Source organism: Galeopterus variegatus, unplaced genomic scaffold, assembly GCF_000696425.1.
Source record: "Galeopterus variegatus unplaced genomic scaffold, G_variegatus-3.0.2 Scaffold189, whole genome shotgun sequence".
Taxonomy (NCBI): Eukaryota; Metazoa; Chordata; class Mammalia; order Dermoptera; family Cynocephalidae; genus Galeopterus; species Galeopterus variegatus.
Genome location: NW_007726300.1, coordinates 356,635 through 372,920, shown reverse-complemented (window position 1 = coordinate 372,920; position 16,286 = coordinate 356,635). Strand labels below are relative to the sequence as shown.

The following is a 16,286-nucleotide window of genomic DNA, read 5'->3' as shown; positions in this document are numbered from 1 at the left end:
TTTGCTTTTTGATTGTGAGGAGTTATTGCTGTCATGTCAGCTAACAATTGCTTCCTTGCAATCACTGAACTAAAATGTTTAAGAAGTATTTCTGTAATAGTTGCAAAACATAATTTCCTACATGTTATAGATCCCTGTGCTTTCATGCTATATTCCATGTCTAACTGATTGAACTGTTAATATTATTTTTAAAAATTAACATGGTCTTAAGTTTTATCAGTTGATTGTAAACTTGAGAAAGATTTATGGTTCCTAAGTAATGGACACATGATAGCTTATGGAGCAACTGGATTCATTTAAAGGTCTTATCTGTGATTCCCAGATGTGTGACACTCTGATATTGACATTAGGAACCACAGATGAATTTTCAGCATTGAAACTTATGTACACACAGGTATTAGCTTATGGCACCGCTGACTGCATGGCCCGGTGTGTGCATAAGCTTCAATCATTAAAAGTAGAAACCAGCCTGCTTCCTTGGACAAAGATCGTATACGAGTACGTAGGAGTTAGAGTCTAATGGGGGCTATTCCCTGCTGGTAAGGACTTTCATGAATGCATCCTATAAAAATGCTGTTATGCTTGTTTAGGAAGATTTTATAATGCCTTCAACTAAATTGAGGGCAGGAGCCATATCAGACTTGTTCTCACTTGTATCCCTGGAGCCATGGGTGATACCTGGTACATAGTAGGTAGTTCAATGAATAAATGCAGGATAAATGAATGATGGCAGAGATAATGAAATGGTCACAATAAAAGAAAATATATTTTGTAAGGCATCATGTGGCCAGGCTAAATCCTCTTCATTATCCGAAAAGTCAGTCTGCTTCACCCTTGCCTCATATTTTCCATAAATCTATGCCATGGATAGTATATTTGCTGTAGACAATAATATTGCTTTGTTGTTCTCAAGAGTAAAACATTGAGTCAATAGCTGTCCCAGGTATGGTATGGTGTGACTTGTTAGACTGTTGTGCAGTCTTAATAATAATTACTATGATCTTTAATGATAACAATTCTTAATGAGTATTATTACTGTTAATAGTGATTATATTTAATAATTACACCCAATACTTATTATATTTAATAATAATAATTAGCACATGGGAACCAGTTGCACCATTGTATTATCTTTAGAACAAAAACCTAAATCTGTGACCCAGTAGTTTGCAGAGTATCCGCTCCCACCTTCTGCTTTCAAGATCAGAGTGAGTCAGGAGGCTTCTTAGGGTTGGGGTGACAGGGAGGGTCTTCTGGAAAAACTCCTATGCATTCCATGTGTCAGGGTCCAAAGTCCCATGTAGTCATTTTACACAGAGGTTTTATTTCTATTGTAAAGTGACTTCACCATGACTATCTGACCCTTCGCCTCCCCCATCTCTCTGCGTGCTCACCCATCCTTTATAACTTTTGATTTTTCTTGCACAAAGAAAAGAACCAGAGCAGACCTTTATTCTATAACATACTAATTTGTGTGAGTCCATGTTTATTACTCATATGCTGGTAAAACTTTGATCTTCTTCTCCCTTGGCTATGTTTAGATTTAAATGCTTGTATGATTATTTGAAAATAAAAAACAGCTTAAAAATCTTTGGTGAATTAAACATTTTTTAGCTTTTCACACTTTGATACAAAGCAGAGAAATATTTCAGTGACAACAGATTTCAACAGATTTTCAACTAGACTAATTTGCTTTATTCTTTAGGATAGTTCACTTCTTTTCTCTGAAAACACAAGAAAAGATAACTGCCTTTCTAATGGTAACTGGTATAAAGAAATAATTTTAAGGAGACAAAGTTTTGTATTTGGATGTATATTTTGACCTAAGTTAAGCGTCAGTAAAGACTTTCATGATCAGGTTATTTTCAGGCTAGTTGATGACTTATTTACCAGGATTTAAAAAAATATATATACAAGAGGGACTTCTTTTAAATTCCTGTTGACTTACTTGTACATATTCACACAATGACTTAGGCCCTGAAATCAAACATGCCTCCCTACTAAGTAAATTACAACTGGAGGCTTTGAAATACATTTCTAGACAAAAGCAGATCTGATCTGAAAATACTAGTGCTGATTAACAGTTAATGATGAAACTGTAGACATTAAAGATTCCAGGGTCTGTAAGGTCACCTTAATCTCACCTATGTGCCGGGACATCTCAGATTGATGCATTCCACCTTCTAATGACAAGAATCTGAGGACTTCTGCCACTGCCCCAGACAATTCTGTTGCAGTCTGATAGTAATAATAGAAGGGAAAATGCCCACAGCCCATACAACTAAGAGGCTTGTTTAAACTGCTGTTGATCACAGATGAATGGCATTTATAACTGTCTCTTCCCTTCTCATTGTAGTGACTGCGATTTGCTTTGTAATGTTTGTGTTTTGCTCTTGGATTTTGTCCCTCCAGGTTTGATGATTCCTGTCTTTTGTGTGGTGGAGCAGTTGGACGGCTCTCTTGAATATGACAACAGAGAAGAACACGCTGAGTTTGTTCTGGTGCGAAAAGATGTGCTTTTTAGCCAGCTGGTGGAGACCGCGCTCCTGGCCCTGGGGTATTCCCACAGCTCCGCAGCTCAGGCCCAAGGTATTAATGTATCTCCCTTCTCCTCCTGAGCCTCCTGTGTGTCATGATTTGAGGAAGAATATTTTCCCTGAAATAGTTCTCCAGACAAGGGTTGAAGGAGAATTGTCAGATTTAGCATCTTCCCAAACAGTGAGCAGCAGAATTATTTCTTGTAGAGCGTCTTGCTCTCTTGTTGTTTGGGGAATCATTTGACTAGTACCTTTAGAGACACCGAAATTAGCTTGTATTTCAAAGTGATCATCGTAGGTTTTTACATTTATAACTGTTATTTCTTCTAAGTCAGCAAATTGGTATTCCCAGGGCCAATGCTGAGATGTGACTCCTAACTTATCCAAACTTTAATACATGATTTATAAGCTTTTGTTTTCTAAATTTATTTATTGCTTTGGGCTTATGGCTTCCAAACTTTATGATCAGCTTTAAATTAAACAGAAAGAAGTGGACACATCTTACCCTTTTATATCTTTGAAAACTGTTCTATAGTTTTGATGTGGTTCATTTATTTAAGAAAAAAATCTGTCTTTGTGATCAATTCCATTTACCTATTTAATTAAATATTAAAATTGCCTCATTATTTCAGCATGTATTGTAAAATGCTGGGAAGCCCATTGTGAGCACCTGATGTTTCATTCTGAAGCATAACACATTGTTCTTTCATGCCAAAGAATGGACAAAACAAATAACAAAAATACCTCCTATAGAGAGTGATGTTAAAACACCAAGGTCAAGGATTCAGATCCCCTTACTGGCCAGCGTCCAAAAAATAAAAGTAAAATAAATATCCCTCAAACCTTGAATAATTAAAAAATTGACCCAATGGAATTATTATCCTTGTTTTTCAGCTGAAGTTATTGAATTGTATAGTTTATGATTATGGTTATGGTTATAATTTAAGGAGAGAAGTATGTAATTTCCAGGTTTTGTTTTATATATTAATTTCCTATATTACTTTTTTTACTTAGTGTTTGCATATATGCCAAGGACTTTTGCTATTTTTTAATGAGTTCCTCTTCATATCATTCCTAAGAACTATTAGTAAGAGCCTCATTTATTCTTATAAGCAAATTATGAGATCTTAAGCATTTATAGAAAGCTACAAATATGATGACCAAGGACATAGGATTTAAATTCCCAAGTTCTTGAGTCTGATTCTGTAAGTAGATCATTGCTTTTTAAAAAATATTTTAAGAATTTAAACGATGACTTAATTCTACTAAGAAGCAAACCAAGGGTCAAGTATTACCCCAGGGCAGGTAGTACCTTATGGATTATTGTGAGTCCAAGTGCAGTCTGAATCCTAGTGCTTGACCAGTTTGGGTACAGTGACATAGCTGAATCAGAGTCCAGTGCTTTCAAAGTGGCGTGGTAAAGGATTCATTTCCTTTGTCTGATGACTTTACTTCTTGTTTGAGGGATTCAGGATTTGATCCCGGGCAAATTGCATGCCAGGCACCGTTGCTTTTATTTCATGCTATGTGCCTAAATGAAATAAAAGAATCCCCTCCCTTCTCCCCATAAACTTTTCATGCCATTTTAGGGATATTTTTCTCTGAATGTAAAGGTCATTGTATCCCACTGTTTGCATCCTGGTGTGCCAGCTTCCTGTTTGACAGGGCTATCCATCTCAGTTAGCACGGCTGCTCAACGCGTCGTGATCTCACATGTGGAACACGGAGCACTAAGTGGCCAAGATTTGATTCTTGGCACATGCTGAAGGAAGGGGCTCTCAGGAAATTTGCACTAGGGAGCCACACCGTTCCTTTCAGTGATGTGGACTGAGAGTTCTACTCACCAAGGTGTAATATATACTAGCAATAAATACCATCTACAGTGGAGAGTTAAACAGTTCCCCTGAATAAAGTCAAAAGCGATTATTTGATTCCTCAAAGTTTTTGAAAATTAAGGTTAAAAAATACTAATATTACACTTTTTAAAGTTGAATCAACATTCTGAAGGTGCTCTAGATCACAGGTATACTTTATTTTGTATGTAAGCAAAGGTTTTATCACTGGGTCCTTTACTGTAATCTCACAGAAGAAAAAAAAATCACAGTTTATTTTGTTTTAAATTAGGCTGCTGATCTGTTTTGGGTAAATGGAAAAACAGAATTGTTTATTTTGAAATGAATGTATTAGGTCCTTGTCATTCAGATCATTAAAAGTATGCAGTTTGCTGTATGTTTATGATAGACCAAACGGCATGCATAATAAGGCAGGTCCTTCATGTGCCGGACAAACAGGAAAGAGAAAGGTAGAAGATGAGGTAGAACAAAATATGACTTTTTGATGATTAAATGCATGAAGTTTTATGTGTGTAGTTTTCTTTCTTATTTGGTTTTGGTTTTGTTTCTTTGTTTAGTGTTTATGTAATTCCCCCAATATAGGGGCATCACTGGGGGACCTCCTGACAAATTCATTTGCAGCAGAGAAACTGTGTGTTCTTGAATCTGTCCTTCCTATGCTGGAAAAGATGAGCAGGACTAAACTGCAAGGATAGCAGGTTGCTTGAGCCTATTTTAAAAAATTGAGGTTCTGGAAACACGATTTTTCATTTTGACGTGACCAGAAAAGAGTTTCAGTAACTGAATTGCAAGAGTATTTCAGATTGCCTGTAAAAGAGAAAATACATTAGCAATGTCATTATTTTGAAATGGTGCTCAAGTCTCAATGGACCTGTGCTCTTATAAGCATGGGTTAGTAGATTTCTTTTTCTGAGAGGGTATTCCTTCCAGGTGAGGTGAAGAAATTTTATTAAGAATATTTGCTTCTAAAGGATAATAGAAATCTAAAAATAAAAGGAAGTTTAGGAATTCCTCTCCACCCCCCTTATTAGCAGTAACCTTTATTTGAAGGCCAGATATTAGGACCCAAGAGAGAAGAAGGGCACAAAATGCTGTCATAAATCATGGGAACTGTGTTTCTAGTTGACCCATACTCTCCATTTCCCAATACACACACCACTAACTCTGATTTTCAAGGATATGAGATACAGTATTCATCAGACCTGCTGTTTTGCATATGCAAGAAGCCAAAAGCTGGCAGGCTTTTTGTTTTTCCCAGAATAGGTAGACTAGGGTCTAATGAATGGCAGGAACTTTTTAACACTGTACAATGGACTGTGAGTCCATGTCTGTGCATCAAAAGTCTTAGAGTCTTTTGGAAAAGGGTTGTTAACCCAGGGTACTACTGCTATTTGGGAAGCATCAGATATCCCCCCTCCCACCCTGCACTGAAACTCACCACTCCCTTTCTTCTTTCTTCTTTCCTTTTCATCCTTTCAATTCTGCCCCATAAGCCTTTTGATATTAGCCTTGGGTCTCTCCACACTGTCCAGAGAGTTCTTTAGCTCACTGATTAAGTAGCTATTCATACTTGCCAACTTGAATGGTAGACTTTGGGAGGCAGCTATGATGGCAAAGAGATGCCTCACTGTGCGTATTTGATGTAATTCATAAGTAGACATTTGATCTCTCCCCTGCTTTCTGTAAATTTTTAAATGTTTTAAAATTTATTTTTGACCAGAGAATTTTATTTAAAGATGAACATGCTGAGCAATAAATAAGCAAAAATTTCTTTTCTAACTGGGTGTTTTGGGAGTTGAAATTATGGATTCAAGAAGGAGGTACATGAAGCATCATTATTTCTTATTTGTGTTGAAGTATTACTTTTATACAGTCATCTTAAATGGTATTTTTAAAAAGTGGCACGGAAAAATATATTTAATAAATGTTGCACGAATCAAGCAGGGTGGCAAATACCTTCTCACTTATATAAAATTCCACATTATATGCATACAAGAAAAACAAAGGAAATATATTAACACGTCAATAGGGTGGGTGGTGGGATTATGTGGGATTTTCTTCTTTTTCTAATTAGGAAAAAATATGTTAAGTATGAGATTCTACTTCCTCTGTGAATTCGTCACTGAATAAGTGGGACGTTGTTGTCTACCTTATTTCCCAGTCTTTGATAAGCAGTTCACTTTGTGCCTAATTTATCCGTAAGTGTGAAAATTTATACATGATACAGATGCATTTCTGTTGTTTTTTTGGTGAAAGATTAAACAAAAGAAATAATAAGTCATTAACGTGCTTCTGTGATGTATAAACCAAGGGATTTCTTAGAATTTTAATAGTGCTAGGTAACAATGTTGGGCACTATTCTAAGAGATTTACATGCATTGACTCATTTAATTTTCACAACAGCCATTTGAAGTGTATTATTGTATGTTTCCCATTTCAGAGAAGAGGGAACTGAGACAAAGAAAGAGAGGGAACAACTATCCCAGGGGCACAGGCCGGTGGTTGGGCAAGCTGAGGTCTGAAGCCCATTGATCGACCTCCAGAGTCAGGGTCCTTTATCACACAGGCTGTCCTGTGATGGACCTGATAGCTGGCAGTTTAGAGTTGGGGTAGGAACGAATTCTTACTTAATATTTGCTCTTTACTTTTTGACATAAACCCTAAAAGGCAGGACTTTTTGGATGGGGTATGTACTAAATACATGATGATTATATATATCAGATAATGATAATATTATATATATTTCATTTTCATGATGAAATATGTAGAGATACCTTTTCCAGGTAACTGAGACAGACTTCATTAAAAACAAACGAAAAACCAAACCTCACAGAATTGTCATCTATTGAAGCCAAGTTCTAAACCTAAATAAGAGGGCCTATAGTAGGCTGAGTAATTCAAATGTATGGTTCTTATGAGGCCAAAATGAGTCCTGATATAAAACTAAAGCATATTCCTTAGCAATTATGACCTTTAAATTAATTAATTCGGTAGTATTAAATGCCTGCCATGTGTCAGTCACTTCTAGCTTTTGCAGGTAAAGAACTGGAAAGAACCCTGCTTTCATGGAGCTTACATTTTGTGGTTTAATCATGCATGAAAAGTTTAGTGTGTGAAGTTATAAGCTGATTTTGGACCATCTGAGCTCAGAAATATTGAATGCTGAAGTTCAGAGAAAATAAATGCATGTAAAATTTGTTTACAGGATTGGTACTAATTTATAACTAAATGTTCACCTTATTCCTGAAAAGTGCTTAAGAGTTCCTCTTCCTCTTGTCAGCTTTTGGAAGTAGATGACAAGATGGGAAGTATGGGTTAAATTTTCTAGGAAGTCTTTGCTTCGTTTAATTACAGGAAAACTGTTTATTTGCCAGTTCTGTACATTGCTTTCTCCATTTCAGATTAGGCCTATCTTTGGCTTCGGTTTTTATTGGCGAAGCTTCTCTGCTCTCAGAAGGCTGTTTCTTCAGAACACAAGGGTGGCGCTTGTGGTTGACGTTCAATGTTGGAAGAATGAACAAATGAACTTGAAGATATTATTTATTACCCTGGAGAAATATATATGTTTCTAAAAAGTGCCATTTTACTTTTTTAAATAATTAGATTTGAACTTACATACTGGAAAATATTTTGTTCTTTTATAAAGAGTAATACATTGCATAATGTGAGGCCCATAGGAATTCAGTAAATGTTTGTTGAATGAAAACCGTTTTTAAATTTCATTTTTACTAAACTTTATCCATGAAGAATTATTTTTGCTTGCACATCACTGTGAAGTTGGCTCCCATTCATGAATTAGCTGTTTTTATCAGAAGTGAAATATAAGGGCCAGCCCATGGCTCACTTGGCAGAGGGTGGTGCTGATAATACCAAGGCTGCAGGTTCAGATCCCTATATAGGAATGGCTGGTTGGCTCACTTTGGAAAGTGTGGTGATGACAACACCAAGTCAAGGGTTAAGATCCCCTTACCGGTCATCTTAAAAAAAAAAATGAAATATAAATTTGACTCCTTATTGATCATCGATTGCTGTTTCCAGATCATTCTGTGTCAGCATTCCATAGTCTATGATGTTCTGGCTGTGTTCACAGTGATAGGACACTCCAATAATAACTTTTAGAATCATAAGATGTAGTTATTCAAAAGATACTTATAGGTTTGCTGGGATCCAAATTTTTCTGGTCAAAACACAGAAAAAGTATTTTGCCAGTGTTGATCTGGACCTCTTTTCGGTTTGTAGGCAGTGTATGTAGGGGGAATAATTGTAGTTAATAAACTAGAAACAATAATAAAAATAAATAGATAGAATAAAATATAAAACCAAAGTAATAAGGATATTTTTATAAAAAAGGAATGGCTTTATTTAATATTTTGTATGTTATTTATTTATTAATAATTATATGCTTTTCAGCGGACTAGCTCTTTTTTTTTTTTTTTTAAAAAGATGACCGGTAAGGGGATCTTAACCCTTGACTTGGTGTTGTCAGCACCACGCTCAGCCAGTGAGCAAACCGGCCATCCCTATATGGGATCCGATCCCGGGGCCTTGGTGTTATCAGCACCGCACTCTCCCGAGTGAGCCACGGGCTGGCCCTGGACTAGCTCTTTAAATATACTATTAGGAAGATCTTTACATAGAAACTACTTTTAAAGTAAATTTCATCATTAGAAATGAATACCCCTTCAACTTAAAGTGTTCAGTGCTTGAAATGCTCTGTTCTTAAATTAATTCTCTAAAATGTGTTTATATGGAAACATGCAACATATACAAATTTGAGAGACTTGTGTATTAAATACTAATGAACTCCTCATCTAGGATCAGCACTTAGCAATTCATGGCCAGTCCTGTCTCATCTTTGTTCCTACTCACTTCTCATCCCTCCCCCCCAGATTATTTTATAGTGTATCCTAGAGTCACATTTTATCCATAAGTATTTTACTAAAAATCACTAAAAGATAAAGGTTCTTTTGTTTTTATTTTATTTTATTTTTTGGCAGCTGGTTGTTAAGGGGATTCGAACTCAAGACTCTTTTAAAAACATAACTACAGTACCATTGTGCCTCCTAAAAATACTTTAATTCTTTGATATCATGTAAAGGTTCAAATTTCCTAATTATTTTATAATTTTTTGTGTGTGTTGGTTTATTCAAATCAGGAGCCATACAAATCTGTAAATGCACTTGGTTGATGTGTCCCTTAAGTCTTTCTGAATCTATAGGTTTTTTTTTTTTTTTTTTTGTCATTTTTGTGACCGGTAAGGGAATCGCAACCCTTGGCTTGGTGTCGCCCACACCGCGCTCAGCCAGTGAGCACACCGGCCATCCTTCTATAGGATCCGAACCTGCGGTGGGAGCGCCGCTGTGCTCCCAAGCGCTGCACTCTCCCGAGTGCGCCATGGGGCCGGCTCATCCTCTTAGGTTTTTAAAAATTCTTTTCTATAACTTATATTTGCTGCTCTAATTCAGAATTATTTTTGTTTGCTAAACCTAATGAAACCCTGATTCTATAAATTCCTTCAAATACTGTGGTTTCAGATAAATAATTAGTAAGCTTGATCATAACCTTATAAAGGAATTCAGAAATTCACTTTTTTTTTTTTTTTTTTTTTTTTGTGGGAGAATGGTTAAAAAACACATGTTGTCTGGAACGAGAGGGTTTTTAATGCTCTGAAAGTTTGACATTTTTCCTACTGAAAATGTTTAAAATGATCTCTCATCTTGTCTTGCTCCCTCCATTTCTTTCTTTGGCTTCATCTGTCTCTTTTTTTCACTTTTCATTCTTTAATTAAACTCTCATGTTTGGGAGACTTTCAACATTTTTTTTTTAAAGGGCAGTGTTAAAAAAGGTGCATATTTAGAAATTTTAGGCCTTGAAGCAAACTTTTAACAAATAGGCTGCTTTTTTAAAAAGTCTGTGGCTCCTAAAAAGAGAGCTGAAAAAGCTACCCAAAATTGCTGTTAACCATTTCTCGGCTCTCATTAGACCTGGATGGGCCAAAAAGAGCTAGATTGTGGGATGACACACTCTTTAACATACCCCTCATATTCTCCCCTTCTCTGCTACATATATTCATACATACATGTGTGTGCACATATGTATGTTCACATGTACAACAGCAAAAACTGACACACTACATTCTAACTAAATGCCAAGGGAAAAATAATGCTCACGTCATTTCCTTGTCCAATATACAGTTAAGATTTAATATCTAATATAAATGTTTATAGTTTTGTTTTCCTTATATTTGTTTCTGTTGTCATAAATATATTATTTTTAAGCATACAGATATGTAATTATCGCTCATATGAAGGTTAGCTGATGGAAATATTGTCTATCTGTAAGTTTGTAGAGGATGAGGACCCTATCCAACTTGATTTTGGGGATGCCTAGCAGTTGAGTAGGTAGTGTTTGATGAAAATTGTTGAGGGAAAAAGTAAACAAAACAAAACAAAACAAAACCGAAAAAAATCTGTTGAGGGCAGGGAATGAAAAAGTGATCTCACTTCGCCTCTGACCTTGCAATTACTACGTGAAAACTAACTTAAAAAAATCCAGTGGAAATAATTCATTGAAAAATTCTAGATCATTATTTCCTCCACAATGAAGGAAGTGTTTTGCAATGTTCTTAGTTATCCATTTTGTTTGTGGCAATTGGCCATGGTAGCAATTAGCTTTGGTGTATTTTTTAAACTTTTAAAAATCCTCTGGAGTTTAGGTGTTAATGCCCATAACTTGGAGGTACGATCATCCGAGTTCTATGTTTTGGCATTCATGTAAAATGATCCAGGTTAAATAGACTGACCCACATAAATATACAACCTTTATTTAATAATTAAGGTATGTCCCATTAAAAGGTATAGCTTTGAGGGGTTATGAGTGTGAAACCCACAGCCTAAAATTGGTGATACTCTGATATAATATATAGTGTTTAATTTTCTTATTCTGTTGCCTTCTAATGCATAATTGTCTTTTACTAATGTATAGATTTTAATGCAAGTATAGTTTGCTGAAGACCTAGGTCTGTTTGTGCTTCAAGAAGATGCAGTACAGATTCCATTCAAGAAACTCATTTGGAAAAAGCACATTCATTAAACACTTACAAATGCTTCAGTAGTGCTGTTACCTTTTAGATAGATCCTTTACATTTAAAGCTCTCCATTGATACAACTCTCAGTCTTGATGTTATACCATCATATTCTAACCGTAAATAAAGTTTATTTTGATGTTCGTGATGGATAGTAAAAATGTCTTGACCATAGAGCATTTTGTAATATTAAAATGCTGTTTAAAAACTCTCAGCTTCCTATTTTATCATTATAACTTAAATTATAATCTTATAATTTTAGTTAATTCTTTGCAAAGTTATGAAATTTCAGAATCTTAGGTCTTTCATTTCATATTTTAGTTTATATTTTACATGTATACTTTGTCCAGATTTTCTCAGATACAGTGTTCTTATTTTTTTGTTCTTACGGGATCCCAAATCCATAATAGTTTATTCATCTGCACAGTGTCAGTAAGTGGGCAATTTACTTATTACATATTGTGATAACTTGGCACGTGAGTGGGACCCTGAGCTGTTAAAGGACCGTCTTCTTTCTGCAGTGTTACAGAGGAAAAGCTCAGTGGTGGTCGTGGGAGGCAGGGGAGAAAAGTGAGCGTTCAACTGACTGACTGGTCACACAGGGGCACCTTAGTTTGGTTTCCTGGGTGCCAGATAGATTTCACATGACTGTGATGAACATTTAAAACCCAGTGCTTTGAAATACAATGTTTTTTGAAGGCAGCTTTGAGAGCTCTAAAGAGTCTTAAGTCAGGGCTGTAGAGAACATGACATTTGTTTGCTCAAAAGCAGTAATTGGCAAATTATTTGTGTGTCAATGAGCACAAAGGTTTTCCTCTTATCTGTCTGTCTCTTTTTGGTTTGAAGAAATATCACTCAGGACAGAACAGCAAATCTGCGCTGCGATTTTACAAACTTGTTACTTAGGTTGAAAAAGATTGCTGCAGGCTACATGCAAATCAGACATGTAGCACCCCAGGTGTCCCCCTCAGCTTCCAGTTTGTGTTCGCTGGGCAGAGAGATACTTCCTACATATTCTTTCTGTCAGTTTTATAAATCAAAGAATCAGATGCTGGAAAGCTCATAGCACATTTCAAATCTCTGCCCTCAATGATTTGGCTGCACAAGCCTAATAATCTCTTAGATAAAAACCTGCCATCATGGGAGCAGAGTTAAGAGGGCAGTCTGTTTTTGATAGAAAACTCTGATCTGTTTTATCAACTTCACAAGTTGGTTCTCGAGAATATGTGCTCTAGAGCCAGGATGATAACAATTCTAAACATCTTATTTTATTGAATACCATAATTCCTTAAGGGAGTGGGGAGATTTATTTTGGAGGGGGCCTGTTTTAGATAATCTGCAGTGGAAGATACATCAGAGTTATTTGGAAAGAAAGAAAGCACTTTATTAAGATCTTCATTCTTTTGAGCACTATTGAAGATGGATGAGTTTTACTATTCCCATTTTGTGGACAGAAAAATAAATTTTTAAAGATCACATCTTGATTCTCTGGTTCTCTAGCATAATATCATTTAATTAATTCACATAACAAATATTTATTGAGTGCCTTTTATGTGCCAGACGTTGTTCTAGGTGTTGGGGACATAGTAAAGAAACAAATTTATAATGCCCCTGCCCTCGAGATACTTACATTCTTGTATGCAGGGAAGATAGAAAATAAACAACTCACTATATAGCAAAATGTTAGGTAGGACCTGATATTATATCATGCTTATGTTGACCCTACTCTTTCCATCTTGTCTAGAACTAGAGTTTTAGCAAATTTAGACTTCTGGAAAATAGCTGCTTAAGCAGAACAAAATTGAAGGTTTTGAATGGGTTTTGAGGGTTAAAAATAAAATGATGTACCCACTTAACAGTTAAGTATCCATTTTCTGAAAAATTTACCTATGTGCACTAACTCATGTTTGGAATAGGATACATGTAGTATTGTTAGAATTAACTTATATTAAGCTATGGTTTAGTTTTTGTGAAGGAAACTGAAACTTTTACATAATAGACATGTTATGAATATATTTAATACAATTAGTTAATATTTATTGACTACTTCTTATGTACCAGGCACTGTTCTACGTGCTTAACACACATTGACTCATTCAATCCTTATAATAACCCTACTAAGTACATACTATTATCTATATTTTAGCAGTGAGAAAAAAAGCTCACAGAGGTAAATAGCTTGATTGGCACCAAAAACTGGCAGCAGAGAATGTGTACTTAACTAATATCCCCTTCAGTGGCATTATATTTCTAGTTTGTCACTTGAATCTAGGATTCAAACTAATAGTAACCATACTTTACAGATATAAACCAAGATTGACATTTTAGAATTAGTAACTGAATGAGCTTATATATTTTTTAATTGAATAGATAACTTGTTTTGAGTTTAAATAACAGAATTGAACTTGCTATGTGGGATGGCATTTTCTAAGGACCTATTTTATTAGACCCCATTTTCATATATCTAAGCTGCTTATAAGCTTATAAAGTTTTCTATAGTTTTCTAATAATAATGTAATGTTTGTTATTTATAGAAGAAAAAAAAAAGAAGTAGGAAGAATACAAAAATCCCCCATGGACCAACCACCTAGAGATAAATGTAGGATTATTTCCATTTGGTTATAGTTCTATGCATACTTTTACATAATTGAGATCATATGTTTGTAGTATTTTCACCTGTGGTTTTCACTTAACATTATAATATGTAATTTCCACATTCTTTATTATTCCTAATACTAAATAACAGTGAAGCTGTTGGTTTTGAAATAAAACGTTAAACATTTCTTTTGATTATCTGCAAGGATTTAGAAGTGTCAGTAAATTAGGAAGTGTTAGGGGCAGATACTATGCCCAGGACATGCGAGGCAATAAGAGTGATTTACTCTAGCATTTATGGGCAAATATAGTTATCCTTTGGAAATAAATTTCTTTTCATTTGGTTCATTGCAGGTGAAAGGCCAATTATTAAAATAAAATGTCGTTGGCATTGAAGAGCTTTCTTTCTTACTTCTGCCTCATGGTGAAGAGTTAAGTTTTTTAATGTGGAAGAAGGGTAAAAAAGACATTGTGTCATTCAGGAAACTTTAGTTAATTGATTTCATGTTTTGTTTTTTGTAATAGTCTTGTTCTTACCCACATTTTGGCCTTTTTCCTTTTTAAAAAACGCATACACAGTATTGTGTGGGTTAGTTACTGAGTGCTTACTAGTTTCACAATAACAGTCCTGTGTTAAGATGTCCCTTGGCCCAGGAATTAATAACTGATGACAATTTGTCTATTTCTTAGCCTTTGGATTTTGCTATATATGCGGTAGGATGGAGATTTTATGGAGTCATTGGCAGAAACTCTTCAGGAAGGTTTTTCCTATGTTTGGATTGATTGAGGACAGCCCACTATTGGAGTTACGGAATTTGTCAAACAAATCATGACAGCTTCCATGCTTGCGGGAGCAAACAAATCCTTTTTGTAGTTGTTTCTATCAAACCTCAGGTACTTCTGGGCATGGAAAAAGGATGAGCATCTCTCTGTCTTCCTTCTGCATTTTATAGTTCTAAGGTTGACCCAGCTTCTTTTCACAGTCTTCCCTGTAGCTTAGCAGGTATGAGATGGGCCTGATTAGAATTTAGATGCATTTGGCCACCTACACTGAACGTTTTTCTAACAGTGTTATTGGTTCCGTTTTGACCATCTCCCTTCTGTGTGCTTTTCTGGAGTCATTCAGCTCACACTGAGGTCTGTTCTCAGAGGTAGAGATCATTCTCTTTCCCTGTGAGTATGTTGGTGGCCCCTGGATAGAGAGAGGTATTTGCTATCAATAAATAGGTGGGTTTTCAGCATTTATACTCTTTATTTTTAAAATGTATTCATGTAACCAAAAATATCAATTTATATGAAAGAAGAGTTTTATTTATGAAACCAGTGTTTTATCATAAGTATACAAATCAGAGATATCTATGTAACATACTAAGTTATAATTTGCTACTATGTTACTTTTTACTTGTAACCCCCATCAGATATTAAAAAGCACCCATCTGCAGTTGAAACTAATGCAATTAAGATCAGCAATTGCTTTTCCTTCTTTCTTAGTAAGGGTGAATTTCCTGTTGTGACCAATGATAAGATTATGAATCTGTCTGAGTCTCTTAGCAGATATTAATTTAACTAGGCAAATTAAAAGGAATAGTCCCAACTCTGTTGTAAATCAGGGGAATTAAAATGCATGTGGGGGTGGCATGTTCTCCCAGGAGACGGAGGTGTCACTTAGTACTTAATAAGGGGTCCTGGCTGCATTGTCTTGAAGTTCACTAAAATAACCAATTTACCATCCAAACAAGGACCAATCAATAGGGTATTTTTCTCTTATCTCCCATTGGAATACCTTAGAAGTAGCCAGTAAGACATTGTCTTACTAGGTTTTCATGTGTTTGCTATTTAAAAAAAAAAAAAAGTAGTGTAGGTATTGTTGCTGATTATAATGCTAACAAACACAGAGCTTATTGTGTGTCTGGCACTGTTCTGAGTGTGTTGTATATGTTAACTCATTTAATTCCCACAAACCTTGTGTGGCATAGGTATAATTATCTCCATTTTATAGCTGAGAAAACTGAGACACAGAGAAGTTAAATGACTTACCCCAGGGCACACAGCAAGTAGATGGTAGAGCCAGGATCCAAATATTGAAACCCAGGTATTCTCCTTCTTGAGGCAGTGGCTGAACCACTACCTTCGTCTTTTTGGCATGATTAAGGCATTGTTGTGATAGTGGGTTTTTATTAAGAAGATAAATAAAATCCTCTATAAGGCCTGACCTAA

General features: G+C 35.5%; 1 protein-coding gene across 2 annotated transcripts in view; it reads left to right on the top strand.

The window, feature by feature from the left end:
- Positions 1-16,286, top strand: part of SATB2 (SATB homeobox 2) — a 183,514-nt gene that overhangs the window by 25,489 nt on the left and 141,739 nt on the right. For both annotated transcript variants that reach the window (XM_008564650.1, XM_008564655.1), the window contains exon 3: positions 2,413-2,589. In XM_008564650.1, coding sequence (XP_008562872.1) covers positions 2,413-2,589 — 177 coding nt within the window. The remainder of the gene's footprint in view (positions 1-2,412; positions 2,590-16,286) is intronic.